Source organism: Oncorhynchus tshawytscha, linkage group LG25, assembly GCF_018296145.1.
Source record: "Oncorhynchus tshawytscha isolate Ot180627B linkage group LG25, Otsh_v2.0, whole genome shotgun sequence".
NCBI classification, from domain to species: domain Eukaryota; kingdom Metazoa; phylum Chordata; class Actinopteri; order Salmoniformes; family Salmonidae; genus Oncorhynchus; species Oncorhynchus tshawytscha.
In genome coordinates, this window is record NC_056453.1 from 21,908,589 (window position 1) to 21,912,866 (window position 4,278).

The 4,278-nt window shown below is 42.4% G+C and overlaps 1 protein-coding gene across 1 annotated transcript in view; it reads right to left on the reverse strand.

Annotated features, from left to right (window-relative positions):
- Positions 1-3,935, reverse strand: part of shisa9a (shisa family member 9a) — a 39,296-nt gene extending 35,361 nt beyond the window's left edge. Inside the window, exons 1-2 of the mRNA XM_042306309.1 lie at positions 2,846-3,935; positions 1,406-1,512 (exon numbers count right to left, since the gene is read on the reverse strand). Coding sequence (XP_042162243.1) covers positions 1,406-1,512; positions 2,846-3,363 — 625 coding nt within the window. The 5' untranslated portion in view covers positions 3,364-3,935. The remainder of the gene's footprint in view (positions 1-1,405; positions 1,513-2,845) is intronic.
- Positions 3,936-4,278: the final 343 nt, after the last annotated feature.

The following is a 4,278-nucleotide window of genomic DNA, read 5'->3' on the forward strand; positions in this document are numbered from 1 at the left end:
ATTCATCCATCCCCCTCTCTATGATAAATCCGTCTCCCGGCAGGTCGAGACCTCTAAACCCATATGAAGCCTCTCTGGAGATCTAATCAGATCATAGGGGTTAATAACACTCCACATGATTACCCACAAGACCCCAGACTAAAGAGTGGAGCAGGGTTCCACATCAATAATAATCACTATTTCACCAGCCAGGCCTCCCAGGTGATAATATCCTATTTCTATGTTCCCTCACAGCAGCAGAAGACATATATTACTATGCATACTTCAGAGAGCCTGTCTTTAGACTAGAGACTTGTTTAAGATTTCCACACGTCTCCCCATGTTTGGTACTTCTATCTATATATATTTAACCTTTATTTATTTTGAGGTAGACCTGGTGCATCTGCCTCTTCAAAACATCAGTGACAGTTATTTATAGATATTGATGACAGAAGACACCAGCACCCCAGAAGACATTAGAGACAAAGGACACTACTTTAAAATGATTCGAAGGAGAGCTGTTAGGAGCCCAGTACAGTCACACCGGATCACAAGGTGTGTCAGTCACATTGTGTTTGATAGTATCAAGAAAATAAGACAAATCCCACTGACAACAGCACTGTCAGCTACACTCTCCGTTTCAGTCTGCACGTCTCAAAATACATCCTTTCAAGTAGAAGGGGGCTTAGATGTGCCGCTTGCTTTGTGTTTTAATAATTTTTCAATTTTTTAGGATGAAACACATCCAGCCACAAAAGGTGGTGATGTAATCATACTGGAATCAGAATCACTTGGTACAGCGGTATGGAATGTGTATGAAATACTCCAGATTAAGCCTCTCCTGTGTTTCTGAGTTGTTTACACAAAGCCCATAACTGTGCTGCCCACATGATGCAACAGAAATAGATGCCATTCACAGCGCGCTCTCTCTCTCTCTCTCTCTCTGTCTCTCTCTCTCTTTCTTTCTTTCTTTCTTTCTTTCTTTCTCTCTCTCTCTCTCTCTCTTTCTCTCTCTCTCTCTCTCTCTCTCTCTCTCTCCTACACATTTTGAATCATTGAATCATGGGACAAAATAAAACTGTGAATTACCACTGGATTTCTAAAGCATAAGGCAGTTTGTTTCCCTCCACATGACTCCATCTAAGATTATAAAATGAATGCCACACTTGAAACAAATACATCTGGCTATGATACAAGCATCATACCCATACCCTTACAGAGACCAAATGCTTCATTGAGAGTCAGTGTACAATATGCAACAATGCAACCTGCCCACATTACGTTTGCTATTATCTGTTTGGGGCCCTCATGGCCAACCCTCCCAGTCTCAAATTTCTCTGAAGTTCCAGATACATCCACACACAGCTGTCCACAACCATCACCACCAAAAACCTCTGCTTATAGGGGCCAAAACAGTGAAACTTACGGAGGTTGTTGGCCCTTGTGTCATAGTGCTGTGCCTGCATGCCAAGGGTGTCCTCTCCCTGGAACTGTTCACCTGGACAGCCGACCTGTAACACGCTTTGGACAGCCCTGTGTGTGTGTGTGAGAGGGGAGAGAGAGAGAGAGAGAGAGAGAGAGAGAATGAAGAATTGTGCCTAATGCTTGATTTCATGCTGAACACCGCTGAGCTGCAACCTGGTCTCAGAACATTTTGTATTATTTTGTAAGGAAATCTGAGACAATCCATTTAGTATGATATGCTATGTTTCGTATAGTATGTATTCATTTGTGGATGTCCATCATCCATTTTGTATATGTTACGAATTACAATTCGTATTATATGTTATGAATTAGCAAAATGCACAATATGTTACGAATTTTCAAAACGTATGATATGTTACGAATAATAGCTAGGTGGTTAGGTGGCTAGGCTAGGGATTAGGGTTAAGTTTAGGAGTTAGGTTAAAGGGTTAGCTAAAAGGGTTAAGGTTAGGGTTAGGGGAAGGGTTAGGGGAAGGGTTAGCTAACATGCTAAGTAGTTGCAAATTAGGAAAAAATAAGTAAGTCATTGAAAATTTGCTAAATAGCTAAAATTATAAAGTTGTCCATGATGAGATTCGAAATCGCAACCTTTCAGTTGCTAGACTACCCTGACCAAACAGTAACCACCTGTCTTATGTAACCATACCAAACATAACATATCATGCTAATTTTAGTGTCTCAGATTTACATTTACTATGATATGTCTCGTCTATGAGACCAGGCACAGGGCAGGGAGTTCAAGAGAAAGCTAAATTTAACATTTTCAAATGAATAAGTTAATTTGACTAGTTAATTGAACGGGTTCCACATTAATTCGAAAATATTAAATTCTAAGAATAAATAAGTGGTGATGATGAAAACTAATAGGACATAATTGGTCCATTGTTAGAGAAAGATCTCCAAATAAAGGCATAGCATGCGCATGTTGTGGAGGGCATTGTGGCCTCGCTCACAACTGTAAGAGACACACGCCCCCGTGCTCTCTGCGAGTGAAGCAGGCAAGCAACCCACACAGGTGAGCCAAGTGTCTGATGACATTATGCAATCTAGTCCAATTGATAAACTGTCGATGACAGCTACTTTCTGTCAATCGAAGAGGTCTTATTGTGCGCGTAAAAGTAATTTATACGGGGGATTTCTTATTATAATTTTAAACAAGAGCCACATTTAGATTGGATCCTTCCTACTATCAGTGGCAAGGTAATTACAATAGAGTCGTTTACCAATATAAAACTGGCAAGCACGAGTCTAGAACTCAAGCTTTAAAATTATTGTTGCGCGCGCTCTAGCCTACATGTGCGCACCAAGCGAGCTCCTTGAAAACAAGCGCATGAAAGGAGCTCGCGGCGCGCTCAACAGCAGCAGAACCCCAGAAACCCACCTAGCCATATTCTCTCTCTGTGGTCGGTGCGCCTTTTCCAGGCCGAGTTTGGTGAATATCCCAACAAGTGCCATGATAGCGACTACTCCACAGATTATATACACGATTAAATTCGTTTTATCTTTGGTGGGGTCGTGCCGGAGGTCATTTTTCTTAAACGGGGTTTGACCTGTCATCATCCACACCGGAGTGTCGTAGTTTTTACAGGTGCTCTGATCCAGCCGCGAGGTTTTGTAGGAGCAGCAGAACCGAAAGCCACAGGTGCCGCAGCAATACAGATAATCGCCCGTTTTGCAAACGAACGGCGGGTCCCACTGGCCCATCACATCATAGTACCCCCGGCACCGGTCCTCCGTGTGTGGGGGCTCTGAGAAGCCTGCGCCCTCGTCCTCCCTAGATCCGTTGGTGGTCGTCATCATGACAAAGCCATCCAGTTGTCCTGGTTCTCCGTCCGCCTTGCAGACCAGCGCTATAACTTTGACCAACAAGTAACCGAGCAGAAAGTATTTCCCCCTCATTGTGTTGTCCTTCTCCCCCTTCCTTTCAGCTCCTCTAGCGCATTTCAGAAGACACCCGAAGAAGAAGAAGAAGAGCTTACGGTCTTGGTATTATGAAAAGTCCAAAAACATAGATGCAAATTGCAGAACACTGCCATCAGTGTTGGTGAGCGTTTTCACTAATGTCCTCGACATCCATGAAGGTAAAGATAACCATTTGTTGTTATTTTTTCCCAAATAAAACGTTGCATTTATATGGATATTGTCCTTCTCAGAATAGTTCCCCAGTGCACAATCTTTCTACAGGTGTTCTTAGAAAAATAATTCCATGATGTTATCAAATCTAGGCTACTTCACTTCTCACATCCATCAGTACGCTCTCACACACAGGAGTCGATGGAGCTAGAACTAACTGCACAAATGTTTTGAGCTGGAGTGAGCGAATAAGAGCTGAGGTGGGAGAGCATGGTGCGCAAAATGATAGGAGGAGAGAAGGTAAGTAGGAATTCCGAAGAAGAAAGAGAGATTACTGTATTGTTAAACACATCTGTGAGTCTGTGACAGCCCAAAACGCGCATTACGATTTGTGGATCGAGTTGTGCTGCCTAGCAATTCAGTTTTTTCCTTCTTATAATTTGCGCACGGACAAAACATGGTCACGAGATGCAGACATTTCCGTTATGGTAACTTCCAAATGAGATTAGAGAGAGGGTTATAGAGGGGTTGTTTTGCCAACCTGAGTTGCATAGGCTACACGTATGTATTTATTTTTTACACTCGAAGACTAATGCTTTTATACACTGGCCTGACTAAGAGTCCACACAAACACTCGTCTCTTTCCATGAACAGTGACATCATACACAGAGATGTTTCTCTATTCATCACACAATTATATTTGTTATGCCTCACAAACGTTGGATTATAGAGTTCTGTGGA